Source organism: Mus pahari, chromosome 18 (genome assembly GCF_900095145.1).
Source record: "Mus pahari chromosome 18, PAHARI_EIJ_v1.1, whole genome shotgun sequence".
Lineage (NCBI taxonomy): Eukaryota > Metazoa > Chordata > Mammalia > Rodentia > Muridae > Mus > Mus pahari.
In genome coordinates, this window is record NC_034607.1 from 13,166,701 (window position 1) to 13,181,889 (window position 15,189).

General features: G+C 54.5%; 2 protein-coding genes across 3 annotated transcripts in view; both read right to left on the minus strand.

Annotated features, from left to right (window-relative positions):
- Positions 1-7,991, minus strand: part of Slc29a1 (solute carrier family 29 member 1 (Augustine blood group)) — an 11,451-nt gene extending 3,460 nt beyond the window's left edge. Inside the window, exons 1-10 of one of the 2 annotated variants that reach the window (XM_029531500.1) lie at positions 7,877-7,991; positions 5,712-5,812; positions 4,510-4,592; positions 2,582-2,663; positions 2,243-2,445; positions 1,998-2,137; positions 1,733-1,867; positions 1,529-1,626; positions 1,324-1,396; positions 615-712 (exon numbers count right to left, since the gene is read on the minus strand). In XM_029531500.1, coding sequence (XP_029387360.1) covers positions 615-712; positions 1,324-1,396; positions 1,529-1,626; positions 1,733-1,867; positions 1,998-2,137; positions 2,243-2,445; positions 2,582-2,663; positions 4,510-4,538 — 858 coding nt within the window. In that variant the 5' untranslated portion in view covers positions 4,539-4,592; positions 5,712-5,812; positions 7,877-7,991. Of the gene's footprint in view, positions 1-614; positions 713-1,323; positions 1,397-1,528; positions 1,627-1,732; positions 1,868-1,997; positions 2,138-2,242; positions 2,446-2,581; positions 2,664-4,509; positions 4,593-5,711; positions 5,813-5,904; positions 5,968-7,876 lie in introns of those variants that run through there. The other variant, XM_029531501.1, reaches the window with a different exon arrangement.
- A 5,848-nt stretch (positions 7,992-13,839) lies between these two features.
- Positions 13,840-14,265, minus strand: Mymx (myomixer, myoblast fusion factor). Its single transcript, XM_021218593.1, is given in 3 exon segments — positions 13,840-14,108; positions 14,207-14,240; positions 14,242-14,265. Coding segments are annotated over 3 exon segments (327 nt in total).
- Between the last annotated feature and the right edge of the window lie 924 nt (positions 14,266-15,189).

Here is a 15,189-nt window from a genome sequence, read left to right on the forward strand (position 1 = left end):
AAATAAATTAAAAAAAAATCTCATACATGGGGCTGGAGAGATGGCTCAGTGGTTAAGAGCACTGACTGCTCTTTTGAAGGTCCTGAGTTCAAATCCCAGCAACCACGTGGTGGCTCACAACCATCCTTAATAAGATTTGATGCCCTCTTCTGGGATGTCTGAAGACAGCTACAGTATACTTACATATAATAAATAAAATAAATCTTTAAAAAAAAAAAAAACAGAAAGAAAGAAAAAGAAGGCCGGGCGTGGTGGCACACGCCTTTAATCCCAGCACTCAAGAGGCAGAGACAGGCGGATTTCTGAGTTCGAGGCCAGCCTGGTCTACAGAGTGAGTTCCAGGACAGCCAGGGCTACACAGAGAAACCCTATCTCGAAGAAAAAAAAAAATCTCACACATACACAGGCAGACACAGACACAGACACAGACACAGACAGACACACACACACACACACACACACACACACACACACACACACACACACACACAGCATTCATAGGAAGACAGGAGAAAGCCCAGTCTTAGGTCAGAAAGGGAAGTGGTATAAGGCAGACCCAGCAAAAGGAGAAAGGAGGTCGAGGAAGGGTAGGCAGGACCCCAGGACCCACGTACACTCTTAAGTATGGCTTTGATAGACTGGTTTCTGTCGGTGGGTGGAGAGTTGGGGCCTGGCACCCCAGATTCCTCTCTTCTTCCTTTTGGCTCCTCTCCTGTCAGGTGAGAGGTTGTAAAAGGATCTTTAAGTTTTGGGGAGGACAGAACAACAGGTAGAATGTGCTGGAGGTGGGCACCTCCCTTAACTGGCTGGCCCACAGTTATACCCTGATAACCCCTGACTTGAGCCCCTGGGGGCTGACCCTTCCCCCAGGAGGCTCTCGTTATTCTCTGTTCCCTCTGAAACCACTGACCTCTGTCCGAATGCCTGAGACATTCAGGGTAACGCAAGCTTCCCTTCTTTCTTCAAGATTTCATGTAGGTCAGGTTGGCCTTGAACTTACGGGATAGCCAAGGATGACCTTGAATCCAGTCCTCCTGCCTCTCCTTCCCAAACGCTAAGGTTACATGTGTATCACCTTGCCCAGCGCAGGAATCAAACTCAGGCCTTTGTGCACCCACTCTTACCAACCGAGCAACACGCCAAGACCCCTGCAAGGTCTCTGCTATCTTCCCCGGCTCATCCCTATTTTACCCTCTCCCTACCTACCCACGGTCACTGGGTCCTCCTTTGGCTCCTAGCTACCAGTTAACACGACATGCCCACAACCATCCCCCTCCCATCATACCGCCCTACCAGACTTCCTTTAGTAATTAAGACCCTTACTTATGAGATCCAACTTGGTCTCCTGCTCTGCAGGCCCCGCAAGGTTGAGCTGCAGGTAATGGCGATAGAATTCCTGTTCAGCAAGGGGAGACGGGAGAAGTAGAGTCAAGGCAGCTCCAGGTATCCCAGCTTGCCACGGTTTAGTTTCAGGACACCCCTGCTTTGAAACCCGGAGAGGCCTCCCCGGCTTCCCCCATTTGCTCACCGTCCGAGGCAGAGCCAGGTAGCACAGGATGGCCAGAAGGACAACCGCACAGGCTGTGATGAAGTAGCCGAAGGCGCTTTCAGACAGCTCAGAACCACCTGGCGCAGACAGTGCACAAGCTCAGATACACTCCACCCCTTCCAGATCAACCTACCCTGCCTCCCCTCGACCAGCAAGCAGGGCAGAGCGTGCAGTCAGACTCACTGGCAATGGCACAGATCATGGCGACAGAGGTGAAGAAGCCAGCCAGGCCCTGGCCACTCATGATGGGGGCTGTGTAGTTGGCTGGCAGGACGCCTGCCAGACCGAAAAGGCTGGCTTGCAAAATGGCACCAAATGCTGGGGAGTAGCAAAGACAGCTCGTCAGCAGGGCCTGGCCGGCAGGGCTTCCCAGGGAGCTTTAACCTGAACCGCCCCCACCCCTGATCTCAACCCAGGCCCAGGGCTGCCCGTCCCATCCCCCAATTACAATTAATGAGCACAATCTTGATCATGGTGATGACGAAGAAGGACAGAGCATCCATCTCCACCTTCACCAGGGTGGCAGTGACGAGGAACACCAGCAGGATCGCCACCAGGCTGCCCAAGATCCGAACAGACTGAGAGACCCTAGGAGAGGCAGCGGGATGGCGGTGGGGGGGTCAGGAAGGGTCAGCCTGGGGCTGAGGAAGCAGGAGCTGGCTGGACATCATGGCAGGGGGAGGGGGGTCTCACCGCTGATGCAGAAACGAGTTGAGGCAGGTGAAGACCAGCAAGGGCAGCATGGCACACAGGGTCATGACATTGTTGAAGATGGCACTGAGAGAACTCCGGCCTGGCAAGGACACTGTGGGGTCAGCCAAGGCCTTGGTGCTTTCGCATGATTGGTCAGTGTCCGAGGACACATTCTGGGACACGTCCAGGCGGCTTGTGAAATACTGTGGGATTTGCAGAGCTTGAGTGTTGGCACCTCTGTCCCTCTCTGTGCTCAGAGGCACAGAACCAGGCCTTGAAAGCCTAGGGGACATGTCCTCTGGAGCCTAGTGCCTGCCCCCCTCCCTACTCCAACCTCACCTTGGTTGCTGTCATAAAAAAATTCCAGGGGAGCAGTGTCCCCAGGCCCAGCACGAAGAAGATAAGCCATACTGCCTTATACCTGCGTCGGAAAACCACAAAGTGATGGGTCAGCCCACCTTCCCTCCTTCCCGTCCTCCCAGCCGTCCTAGCCGTGTATATCCTCCTGCAGAGGTGTGAGGGGTGTGTAGGTCCTGGGTTACAGAACAGGCTGTAAGATGGGTTGAAGGAAAAGGGTCAGTGGCAGTTCTGAATGACATGGGAGACAGAACCTTTGTTCCCAAGTCCTAGGAGGTTCAGGGGGCCAGGGGAACCGGGGGAGTCAGGAAGCAGTGTGACCCACATATCCAGAGCTGGCTTTGGAACCTCTGTTAAAGGTGGGCGGGTAAAGGACAGTGAGCACAAGCCACAGTCAGTGAGCCAGTGAGCACGAGCCACAGCCCCACCACACCAGCTGGAAGTAGTTAAGCTGTCCAAGCAGGAACTCTAGTTCTCTGAAGAACTCTGAGGTCAAAAAACAACACCCAGACAATTCTAGACCCAGTGGGTCAGATGGCTGGGGGGTAGGGGGTGGGGACTAAGAAGCAGGGAGCTATAGATTTTTTTCCCCCCTTACTAGATAGACAGAACCAGTTTTGTAGTCCAAACTACCTAGGGCCGGGCATAATGACTAGGGCTTATGGCTGCCATCTGGTTCTGAGCATGACTTCGGACGGTCTTTGCCTGTAAGCTTAGTGACCCTGGTCCCTCCCATTACTGTTGCCTATGCCTGGTAAAATACCTTCCCCTTAGCGGGCATCTACAGGCTGCACAGAGATGGCAGCGAGGTAGACCCAACTCAGTGGAACAGGCCTCTTGCAAGCCTTAAATGGGACAGCCAGAAGAGCAACCAAGTCCTCCAGTCTAAGCCATGGCCACGCCACAGCCTCAAAGCCCTCATCCATTCCCTTTGAGGGCGAGATGCTCAAGGCTTGGTTCGAAGGCTCAGATGGAAGGTAAAATCCCGAGGGAAGGTTATACAAGGACAGGAGGTCAGAGAAGAGCTGCCGAGCCAGGCAGCAGTGAAATGGGTAGATGGCTGAGGGGCGAGGCCAGGGCACCAGGTAGCCTGGGAAGACGGCAGGAAGACGGCAGGAAGCTGGAACCCACAATGACCATTCTTCCCCTTAGAAAACGGCCGCAGAAGGCTGGTAGTCTCACCAGACTTTACAAGGTGTAGAAATGATCCCAGAAAGATGCAGCTAATTCTCCAGCCAGAATGGGCCTAGTTCCCTAGCCTTTGGCACAAGAGGGAAATGGTGGGCAGGGGAGCCTTGAGGGGTTCAGAGACCCACAGGACAGAGGGGCCATCTGGAAAGAGTGTTTCATGGCTTCATAAACTTCCCTCTGAAGGACTAGACTCAAGCTCCTCTCCCACCCTAGCACGCATTCCGGACCTTAACTAAGCTCCAGAGATAGAAGGCTGGAAGGGTCAGGCCAGAGAGCAGCGTGGGCTGAGGTCACGCAAGGGCGAGGCCCCAGGGCGACCCCCAGGGACAGGGGTAGTCCTGCCAGATGTGTTCTGGAATGAGGGAAGCCGCCAAGTGTCTCCCCACAGTGATGGTGGGAGGAGCTGGAAGCTGCTGTCTAGCTGTGCATAACACTGGAAAGACTGAGACACTCCAATAGGGGCCCGGCTGCCCACCTAGCCCTGCGGGCACGCTAGCCAGCACCCAGCCAGGGCAGGCTTGTTCTCCACCCTACCCCATGCAGACCTGACTCAGAACCACCAGGCTGGGAACACAGTTAGTCCTGAGGTCCCCTCAAGGTCCCAAACACCGCACCTCCCTCCCTCCCACCCTTACCCTAGAGACTCACTCTCCAGATCCCCAGACCAGCTCCCCCCTCCCTGCAACCACCCTCCGCCACACCCCTTGGCCACCCAGTACCTGTCCTGAGGCTGGTGACTGGTTGTCATGGCTCCAGTGTTCTCGGCCGTGCCTGGCTGGCAGCTCCCTCCCTCTGGCTCTTGCTGGGGGTAAAGGAATATTGAGCCCTGTCTGGCTCTGCTTCCACACTGCCCTGGGCCTTTCTCAGACTCTTGGTGTGTGTGTGGGGGGGGGGGTAGGGCTGGACACAGAGCAGGCAAGGCGAAGATACCCCACGAGCCTCTGCAGACCCGGGACCACTCAACTCAGCCCCATCTGGCCTTTGGCCCCAGGAAGCCCTTCCTGTCGTCTCTCTGCCTGATTGGGCTGCACCTGGCTGCCAGCCTGGCCGCTGCCACCGCTATTTTTATCCAGCAGCAGAAGCAGTTTATAAGCTTGGAAACCAAAGGGTGGGGAGCAAGAGAGGAGGAGGAGGAGGAAGAGGAGGAGGACGGATGATTGAGAGGCAGGGAAAGACAGTCAAAGACAGAGAAGAGAAAAGGGGTCAGGGACAGTGACAACAGTGGACACACAGAGAGGAGCCGAGCAGGCAGAGGGGAGGAGACAGAGCAGAGGGGAAAAGAGGGGAGAAAGAGTGAGAGAGCAAGCAGCCCTGCAGGAACTCAGGCCTCCTGAGGCCTGCCGTGAGCCTGCACTCTCCCTCCTGGGTGCCCCCACCCCATCACCCAGTCAAGGCTGTGGCAGGGAGGGCCTTCGAAGACTGCTTCCTAGAGTAATTGGGACTCCCTCCAGCCTCTGCTGGAGCCAGCCTCTGCGCCTTTCCAGCCGCTGCCCAGGGGCTTCCTGAGTTCTCCAAGAATATATTTCATAATCGTGGGAGGGACACGGCCTTCTCCACAGCAAGTCCCTTTCCTTGACCCCCAGTCCCAGAACGTTCCTTTCTTTCCCACCCACCCCCTCAGCCCCCCAGTTCCTTTCTCAGTCCAAGGCCACTAACTATCCTCTTCCCGGCACTGACAGTGGCTTTGAAGGGAAATTTGGAAAGCTAGCATCGTGTTCCTAAAGCATCTAACCACACCCTCAACATCCCGCCCTGCGCCCCACTCTCAAAGAGGAGATAACAGCAGCGGTGGGCTAGCCCTATAAGGAAGCAGGACCAGCATATACAAGGCACACCCCCACAGGGACACCGCCCCCCCCACCCCAGGCTGCTATTTCTTTGTCTAGGTCAAGGCGCTCCAGATCCCCGTCTTATCACTCACCAAATTTGTAGACTCGATGTTGGCAGGACGGTGAGAGCCAAAGGTACCTGGGCGTTCCCCAGGAGGGGGTCCTGGCTCAGGCTCAGGCAGAAGTTTGGGTCCTAGGTGAGGGTCCAGAGTGGAAAAGTTGGCAAAGGCTTATCGGGAGAGAACCCCTCAGGCCTCGGGGGGCCCCCATTCAGCGGGGTCTCACAGGCTAAGAAAGCTGCAGAAGCTAGAACTGCCAGGGAAGCTGGGAGAGATAAAGGGCCACCTGCAGCTGGGAGATAAGACTGCAGCAGCAGCAGCAGCAGGCTCAGCAGGGGAGCTAAGCCTGTGGCAGCCAGGTCAGCTCTCAGGTGCAGCTAGAACGTCAGGCCCCGCCCACCCAGACAAGCGTCACAGCTGGTCACCCTGAGGCCCTACAGCCGCTTTTCTAGTCTGCTGTGGGTTGAAACCCAGACTGGCCAAAGGTCTTCCTTTCCCTCAGTCCTGGACAGCAAAGCCACACACGTCCAGAAGGAGGCAGAAGGCTCCTGCTGCTGGTTTCAAGGAGTATTTGCCGAGGGTCTCTGTGGGTCAGCCTGGCGCCCTCCTAGGCTGCTATTTATCTAGGACAAGAGGGTTCTGCTGCGGCTGGGGAGAGCCTGAGGACTCAGGTTTCTATTAGATAGTAGGGAAGGGACCCCATCAAAACATAGCTGATCCTCCGCACCCCACACCTCTCCCATGCACCAGCAAAAGTGAATGTAGCCCCAAGCCAGAGGGAGACTAACTCTTCCATCATAAAAGTGGCCTAGGCTTGGACGAGTACACACACACACACACACACACACACACACATCACTTCTTCCTTGCAGAAATCCCCACCTCTCCTATGGGCACCAGTTAAAGCCACAGGCAGCCCATGGGTCCCGCCCACATCCAAACATTCCATTTGCAGCTTAGGGGCTTTGCTTTGGTCCCCGGCAGGGATCTGACGGCAGTTGAGGGCCTCTGGTATCATTTCAGCCGTGCCTTGACCTGCCAACACGGAGAGGCCCTGAAAGCAATCACCCCACCCCATCTCAGGCCTTCCTGCGTCCTGGGGTCCCGACACCTCTCATACAGCTCAGTTTCTCAGCCTAGTTTCTGCTACATCAGAATCTTCACTTGCAAGCTGCAGATGCCCCTCTTCCAGCTGCCCCGAAGCTAGTAGGGGGTCCGTTTCTATTAAACAGTTAGGGCAATTGAGGTTTAAAGAGGCTCCATCACTTGAGAAAGCCCACAGAGCTGGTGAACCGGGGTGACGGCATCAATACTCGATGTACCGATCATTCTAGATTCCTTCTCAAGTGGGGAAGGCGAAATTAACAAGGCTCCTCAGCTATTCATGTAGGCTTCTACGAAGGCAACAGTGCTCCAATTAAAGGGTTAAAATGAGTGCAAGATTCAGGTCATTCTCTCACAGCACATTAGTTTCAGATTCAGATTCACGACACCTCACAACCATCCCACCACGCATATATCATTGTATACAAAGCTCACACAAGCAGGACAAGACGAACAGAACGGAAGGAGGGTTAACCGAGAAGGGGGGGGACTGGCTCAGACTTGGCAAGAGGACCCGAATGGGGTAATAAGGTGCAGGGGTGGAGCGAGCCTTCATCCAAAGGAAGCCTGGGTGTACGCGTCCTTATCTTGTCACACGTTTACTCTCCGCGTTGAGTAAATGAGGACTCGCCCAGGAAAGGGAGGCCAGGGACAGGAGCTTAGTCTGTAAGTGGCCAGCTAGCTCCCTTCACGTCCATTTGTATTCCCGCATTCCCCATCCTCCTGCCTCGGGGCAGAAGGCAACGCAACCCCTCTCTCTAGTTCACCCAGGAGCTGTAACCCTGAACTACCCACTCGCCGATCCTCTGCGGAAGTCAACAGAGCGACAGTCGCTTCCAGGCCCAGAAGCCAGGCTGTCTTGGGCCCAGCTCCGCCCTGGTCCCCACAAAAGGAGAGTCCCCCCTACCCAGAGCCAGGCCCATGCGCGCCACGTGCTGCGCGGCTCCGCACGCGCCGCGTGGGGGCCGCACCCCAAAGTCCCTGTCGCGGCCTCGGAGCTGGCAGATCGGGCCTCCTTTTCCCTCCTGGCAAGCCGGACACTCCACTCTCTACCCCGGAGTCCCCAGCATGTCCCACCCGGACCCTACGAGCACCTGCTGGAGAAGGACACCTCCGGCGACGAAATCTGCGCGCTTGGCCAGCGCTTCCCGCGCCCGCCCGAGCGCTTTCAAACCCGCCCTCTGCTGGGCCCGCCCCGGGCCCGTGCGAGCCACCTCCTCCCGGCGACAGCCCCGCCCCCGGGCTCCTCGCCGCCCCCTCAACAGTTCACCGGCTCCCAGCCACAGAGACCCTACGCCTAGGGCCGCCAGGGCTGCTGGCTTCGATGGCGAGCACGTCTTTGGACCCTGCCCAACTGTCGCCGGGACACGCGAGTCTGGGAGGGGGGCACGGGCCCCACACTGGATACCCCTAATTTCCGCGCTGACCCTGCGCTCCTAACTCCTACACATTCCACGGCGGGACTCTTGCACACACAGGCCCTCTGCACACCCAGGTCCAGACGCCCCCACAGCCACGCTCCACCTCAGGTGTTCCGTTATCCCTCTCCGAACCCCGCCCACGCCATTATTCACACTCCACCGTTTTACTGCTAGCCACCCCCTCACACACACACACACACACACACCCTTCTAATACATCCTTTTTCCTTTCCACTCCTCCTTTTCCCTTCATGAAGACTTTCTGGGATACCTCGGATTTGATTGTCCTGGAACCGGGACGCAGGCAGGAGGTGTTTTGTTGTCTCTCTCTCCGGCCCTCAGACTCGCACACCACAGAAACAGCATTTCCCCCTCCCCACCCCCACCTCCCTTAACGTTGCCTTGAAGGCTCTTTTATGAAGGCGTAAGGGGTTAGCCCTGAGACCTCTAAGAAAAACTGAAACGCAGCTGGAGACCGGGGGAAAGAGGAGCCAGGAAGAAAGGCCTCGTATCCTGCACATCTCTTTGTCCTAGCCGGCATTTCACTGTCCCATCCCAAGACAACCCTCGGGGCTAGAAGCCTTGCTGAGCCTCGTACCATTCCTACCCCTCCCCTCCCTGCCCGCCCCCCCCCCCAGGGCTGGGGTACAAAGGAGGAGGGACTTATCGGAATCCCTTACAGTGTAGAACTCCCTACCGATGTAACCCGGAAGTTGGGGAGGGTCCTGGGGCAGAGCATCCCACCCAGATTGCCTGTCTCACCCCACCTCCCTAAGGAACCTGTGTTCCAGAGAACCCATTGGAGCTAATTAACAATTACCAGTGCTAACATCATAGGGAAAAGGTGCACTCAGTCTCCCCGAGGACGACCGAGCCCTTAGGAGGTAGCTGATTCTGTAGGACAGTGGGTCCTCTCAAGCTGCTCTGGCGGGGGCGTATCCAGCCTTCCTGCTCCCACAGACATGACACATCTCCCCACTAGCACTAAGCAAACAGAGGGCAGGAAGTCGGGCTTGGGTGGTATTTTTCTGGGCACTATCCCATGGCTTAAGAGTAGCCTCATGTCTGTCCACAACGCCAGATCCCTGCCCTGTTTGTCCAGTCTGTCTCTCTCTCTCTGCCTTCGCCTCCCTTCTTCCGTTGCCCTCCTGCCTCACCGCCTCTTTCCCTTCCCAGGTCTGGCCCTGTTACCATAGCTGGCACAGCTGTGGGAGAGATCGACTAGGCATGGCCAGGCTGGGAGCCCTTGTGTGCAAAGTGAGCTGGAAGTGGACAGAAGAAGTAGCGAGGGGTCCCAGACAGACTGGGAAAGGCTGGTTCCTTTCCTCAGACCCACTGGGACCTGGCCGTCTATGCAGATGGCCACAGCCAGGCTTGTTATTATTGGAGAAGAGCCCATCTGGCAGGCTCCTTGCATGGGCTCCAGCCAGCACCCACACCCCAGGCAGCCTCAGGCAGTTGCTGGTGCCAGGGCCCTCTGCTGGACAGCCCTGGGAACCCAGCTCACACAAGCCTGGGCCTGGCAGATCCTTAGGCAGGTCTACCAGGCCTCTCTTTTTACCTTCCTCCTCATAGCATGGCTCCCCAGTCCCTGTCACTAAGGTTGGGTCAGGAGGGCTGGTCCACCTGACCTCATGCTCACTTTTATGTCCACGTGTCCCCCACCCCAGCTGGGACTGTGGCTTACTCCACCATTTCTGCCCCTCTCTCTCTCTCTCTCTCTCTCTCTCTCTCTCTCTCTCTCTCTCTCTCTCTCTTTCTCTCTCCCCAGGCCTGTTGTTCTCTCAGCTGTTAGCAAGAGCCATCTGTGTTGGCTGCAAGAGTGTTTGCTCCGGGCTGGGTGTATGTGTGTTTGTGTGTGTGTGTCACAAGCCATGTCTCAAGTTCTCTCTTGTTAGTGATTAAATCTTTGTGGCCTTGTGGCAGAAAAGGAACTAGGGAAACCCTTGCCCACTGTGCTGAATTTAAGGGGACACAAAAAACAAGCCAGCGATGAAGAGGAGTTTTAAGGCAATGTGGGTTTTGTGGTCTTCGTTTTGCTCTCGTTTGTTTGAGGACACTGGGGTCAAGTTCAAGGCCTGGAACAGGACATGCTAGGGGTATGTTCTAGCCATTGAGGTAGTTCTTCAGCCCTAATGCCATTGCTAAAAAAATAAATTAGTGGAAAGACTCCATATTAACATAAGATCAAACTGTCTCTCTCCCTCTCCCTCCTCCCCTTCTCTCGAGAGTGTGTGTGTGTGTGTGTGTGTGTGTGTAGCCAGAGAACTACCTTTGGCTGCAGTTGTTAGGGACCGTCCACATTGATTTGTTTTTTTTTTTCAAGATTATGTATTTGTGTGTTTACACCACACCGATGCAAGTGTACAAGGAGGCCTGGGGGTGGGGGGACTTTGGATTCCTTGGAACTGGACCTAGGCTGTTGTGGGTGCTGGCACCCAACCCAGGTCCTCTTCAAAAACAGTAATCACTCTTAACCGCTGAGCCAATTTTTCACCACCCCGAGTTTTGTTTTTCTGAGACAGGATCTCACCCTGTAGCTCTGGCTGGCCTGGACTTCTCTAGGCAGAGCAGACTGGCCTGTAGCTCACACAGATCTGCCTGCCTCTGCTTTAGGAAGGCTAAAATCAAAGGCCTGTGCCACCAGCCTGGCCTGTGCCTCCAGCCTGGCCTGGCCTGGCCCACCTTGTTTTGTAACATAGGATTTCTAACCATTTGTCTTCTCCCTTACCTTCCCAGTCCTAGAATTATAAGTGGCATCACAGCTTTGGGAAAAAAAGATGTATATATGTACATACATACATATACAAAATATGTGTATATACATATATATATATATATATATATATGTATATATATATGTATACATAGGCTCTGAGAGGGTTGAACCAATTGAGTGAGTCTTCCCTATGCCCAGTATCAAATTTTCAAATAAAGACAGATGTGTACACAGGGTGGATACTAGGTCAGGGTCCAAGAAGAACTGACTTTGTTCATTTTGTCTAAATCTGGCTTCTAGCCAAATTTCTCCAATGACTCTCCTAACCCGATGGTTGACAGGTAAGTCTCCTCTGACCCAGGGGACAATTTTAAGTGGCCCAGAGTTTAAACAACCATCCAACTGTGGGCCAACAAACTCTCCAAAATAAATAAATTAAAAAAATAAAAATTATAAATATATATATATATATATATATATATATATATATATATATATATATCCTTCCTCATGAGGCGACAGATTTGTACTGCACAAGCCAAATCCTCCTTTCAAAATCCTCCTTTTCAAAGGGCTTGTTGGACATCAGAACCGTTCGGTCCCCATGGGCGCCCCATTGCACCTTCTGAGACTGGACCTGGGGTGGGGGTGGGGGGGCTGGACAGGGGAGAATGAAAATTCCCAGGTCGTGGGGACCCCAACCATCTCCTGACCTCCTCACCTGGGAGTGCAGGGGTCGCTGCCAGTGCTGACCTGTCTCTGGCACGGGGCGCGCGAGGGTAGCCCCCACGGATGATAGCTCGCTAGCCTCAAGCTCCGCAGCTGCTGCCTGCCCTGCCCCGCGCGGAGGAGTGGAGATCCAGGGACGCCGGGTGGCCTGAAGGAGGCCCAGTGGGAGGGGCCGTGGGGCTGAGAAGGACTATTAGGAAAGGTGGGACTGCTTTTAATCCATCTGTCCCCACAGGTCGCCATGCTCTAGTTTCTCAGGACTCTGTAGGAACAGCTGGGTCACGGGGAGGAGGAAAAAGTTCTGCCTGGCCTGGGAGGTAGAGGAGGAGGGGCTCAGCTCAGCTCGGATGTCAAGCGTTCCCAGGCTCACGTTTCTGTAGGAACCTGTATGGGATCCCCAACTTGATTGAGGATCCCCTGATACGGGCCTGTGTTTCTTACTATGCCCTTGCCCTTCTTAATCTACAGCAGAAGTCACTGCTGGAGGGACTATTGTGTGAGAATCATAATCAAATTATTCGGAGAATCGTAGTACACGATGCCCGCCCACGCATGCGTACACAAAAGTGCTCACTCAGCTGGGGAGTGAGAAAGTACATTTTAAAAATATTTTTTATGTATATGGGTGTTTTGCCTGAGTGTGTGTCTCTGCCCCAGGTCGTGCCTGGTGGCCTTCGAGGCCAGAGGCGGGTATGAAACTGGACTTATAGAGGGGCTGTGAGCTGCCACGAGGATGCTGGAAATTGAACTCAAGTCCTCTTGAAGAACAGCTAGTGCTCTTAACTGCTGATTCATCTCTTCAGCCCCTAGAAGTGAAATTTTGAGGGGATTTATTTCTTCAAGGGTAGTGAGATGTCTCTAAAGGCCGGGTGTGGTGGCACATGCCTCGGGAGGCAGAGGCAGGCAGGATTTCTGAGTTCGAGGCCAGCCTGGTCTACAGAGTGAGTTCCAGGACAGCCAGGGCTACACAGAGAAACCCTGTCTCAAAAAACAAAAACAAAAACTAAACATGCAAACAAAAACCAAAAAGAAAAAAACAATAAAAAAAAACCCATCTCGAAAAACCAAAAAATAAAAAAATAAATAAAAAAGACGTCCCTAAAGGTTATGCATGTCCCCACTTCGCAGCCCACTGCCCTGCTGGCCAGTCTTCTTTCTCCCACTACCTCTAGCTGAGATGTCTCCAAAGCACACCGGGGATCAATTTTCCTGCCCTGTCAGTCATCTAGCCTCCCTGCAACAGAGATCTAAGCCATTGCTGGGCCGCAGTAGGACATTCTAAATGAAGTTACGCAATTCCAAACTTGTAGCTTGTGAGGACCGAGGGACAGATGGAACAAGTTATCCAAAGGATGTCTTACCAGTCAATGCCTTCACCTCTGCCCCTTCTCCAGCTTCCCACAGATAACCAACCCGGAGGTAGGCGAGAGTCCGGGTGGTGAGATTTTTCTGAGACACCTCAGTCATCCAACACAGAGCCTGGAATTAGCTCAACCGGTAGAGAGAGCGCTTTGCCTAGCGTGCATACAGTTCTGGATTCAATCCCTAGTGCCACCCAGACTAGGCCAGGATGTGGTGTATGCCTGTAATGCCAGCGCCTTTGAAGTGAAGTCATAGGGGATCAGAAGTTAGTCCAAGATCATTCTCAGGAGTACAAAGCCAGATTGGTATACAGAATACAAGTCTCAAAAACAAAGAGCCGCCACCACCAATAACAACAACATACTGTCGTCATTTATTGACTACAGGCTGCGTACCAAGCTTTGAAAGTACTCAGTTTTTAACGGGAAACAAGGTCTTATTATTTTAAGGTAGACGGGACAGTTTGGATTTAAATACCACCTCTTAGCTAAATTGTCTTGAGTCTAAGTGAAACATCATCTCTTAACTGACCTTGATACCTGCATTTGCAGGTCCACCCTGGAGGCCAGAGAGAAGGCAGAGGGAGCTACAGAGAGGAAGGGCAATCGACACAATCTGTAGCCTGCTAGGAGCTAGGGGAGTGGGTACTGTTCAGGTCAGAGCCCTCTTGCACTCAGGCCGGACTGTCTTCGCCCACTGGGCAGTCTGCGGTCCGTGCGTGCGTGCGCGTGAGTGCGTGCGCGCGCGCGTGTGGACGGACGTCTGGACTAACCGGCTCCAAAAGTACTTTGATGGGCGTTGCTGTTTCCAGGACCTATGCATGGCCTCACTTCTGGGGGCCCAATCTCTCCTTCCTCTGGGAGTGGTCCACTCTGGAGGCCTCTCCAGAATCCGGTGGCTGTTGCTGGCTGAGGACAAAGAGCAGACAGCTCAGCAGAGCCTCTCTCATGTCTTGGGAGCTCAGTCGGCGGGCCAGCCGGCGCAGCAAGGGCAGGAGGTGCTGCCGGGCCAGGCGGGCAACGGGCAGCAGCAGGCGGGACAGCAGCGATCGAAGCACCAGCGGGAGCAGTGGAACGGGCATGGCAGGACCTGGACCTGCAAAGGGAACCCGGGTTCTAGACTGTACCTCAGGCACCCACCTCACCTGGCAAAGCGGGGTGCGGGGGTGTGGAGTCCTCCCTTTCAGCTTATACCTCTGTACTCCTCAGCTTTCAACTGGATTAGTTTTTACAGTGCAGCTTTCTTCTAGCATGAAAGCCGGCTAAGGAGTTACACTCACTGTTCGCCCAGATGGGAACGGAGCCCAGGGCTGGAAGGTGGTGGGGACTGAGTAGGGCCTTTTCCAGAACCCACTTCCTTTAATCCCTCCCTCCCTCCCTCCCTTTGCATACTCTGACCTGAAGCCTGAACTCCTTGCCCTCCCGCTCACCAGCTCCAACCGGTCAGTGGCAGCGCTCACCAGTCAGAACTGCTCAGAATCAATTTCAGGATGCTTTTGCCTGCGGTGGATACAGCATCACTGGACATCACAAGGGTGCCCCACCCCCCTCAGCCTCCACCCAGCTCAGCTTGGGTGGGGGGGAGGCGACAAGGAGGGAACAGCTGTGTTCTGGCACCTGGTATATTCGGCCCAGCTGCTCCCTCTTGCAGTCTTAGGAGGAGAAGAAAGAAGGGGCCATGTGCAGGAATTCCCCATGGGGTGGGGTGGGATGGGATGGCGGCAGACCTCAGCGTTGGGCTGTACTTTCTAGTCGTGTGACCTGAAGCACGTGGACTCTTCTGGGATCCAGTCACCTCAGGTGTTACCTTTGGAAGTGGAGGAATCACAGAAGAGGACAGCGCGTGTGTGTGACACCTCAGATGAAGCTAAGCTGTGGTCAAGCCAGCCGGGACCTGCGGAGTCTCTGATGGGCCCTTTTAGGGAACAGGATGGGAGGCACAGTTTCTGTTTTTTGTTTGTTTGTTTTGTTTTGTTTTGTTTTTTTGGTTTTTCGAGACAGGGTTTCTCTGTGTAGCCCTGGCTGTCCTGGAACTCACTCTGTAGACCAGGCTGGTCTCGAACTCAGAAATCCGCCGTGCACCACCACTGCCTGGCACAGTTTCTGTTTTAACTGAGCACAGTTACATAGTGCTGGATGTATGCCTACTCAAGGACAGAAGAACATACAGTTCAAGC